The following is a 410-nucleotide window of genomic DNA, read 5'->3' as shown; positions in this document are numbered from 1 at the left end:
GAAATAGAAATAAAATGGCTAGTTGGCATCAGAAGCAACCCATCATATTAGCATAGTATCTATCTATACAAATCATTGTTACTGTCGGGAGCAGCTGTCGCGGTGGCACTACGAAACTCCCTTCTCTTTATATCAGAAACGTAACATTATATATTGTGAATTAGTCTGGTCAAGAGTACACTCATTCATTTCCATACCGCTGAATACTATCGTCATTTGTACAATGAAGATATTTTACGATTAGGGATTGTGAACTCCATATATCTCTTATTGCTTTGAAATGATTACCTGCTCGCACACAGCTGCAGAGGCTGGCAGATTATGCTACTTGTTCCTTGCAGCAGTATGAGTACTTTGACCCGGGACATTGAAACACAAGGTAACTGGGTATAGTGCAGGGGTGTTTACCT

At 40.0% G+C, this 410-nt stretch overlaps 1 protein-coding gene across 1 annotated transcript in view; it reads left to right on the top strand.

The window, feature by feature from the left end:
• The first annotated feature begins 321 nt into the window (after positions 1–321).
• The window catches only part of LOC119590453, a 42,798-nt gene continuing 42,709 nt past the window's right edge, over positions 322–410 (top strand). The window contains exon 1 of the mRNA XM_037939114.1: positions 322–379. Coding sequence (XP_037795042.1) covers positions 322–379 — 58 coding nt within the window. The remainder of the gene's footprint in view (positions 380–410) is intronic.

This window comes from Penaeus monodon, chromosome 27, assembly GCF_015228065.2.
Source record: "Penaeus monodon isolate SGIC_2016 chromosome 27, NSTDA_Pmon_1, whole genome shotgun sequence".
Classification (NCBI taxonomy): domain Eukaryota; kingdom Metazoa; phylum Arthropoda; class Malacostraca; order Decapoda; family Penaeidae; genus Penaeus; species Penaeus monodon.
The sequence above is the reverse complement of the archived record's forward strand: the minus strand, read 5'-3'. Positions and strand labels throughout refer to the sequence as shown.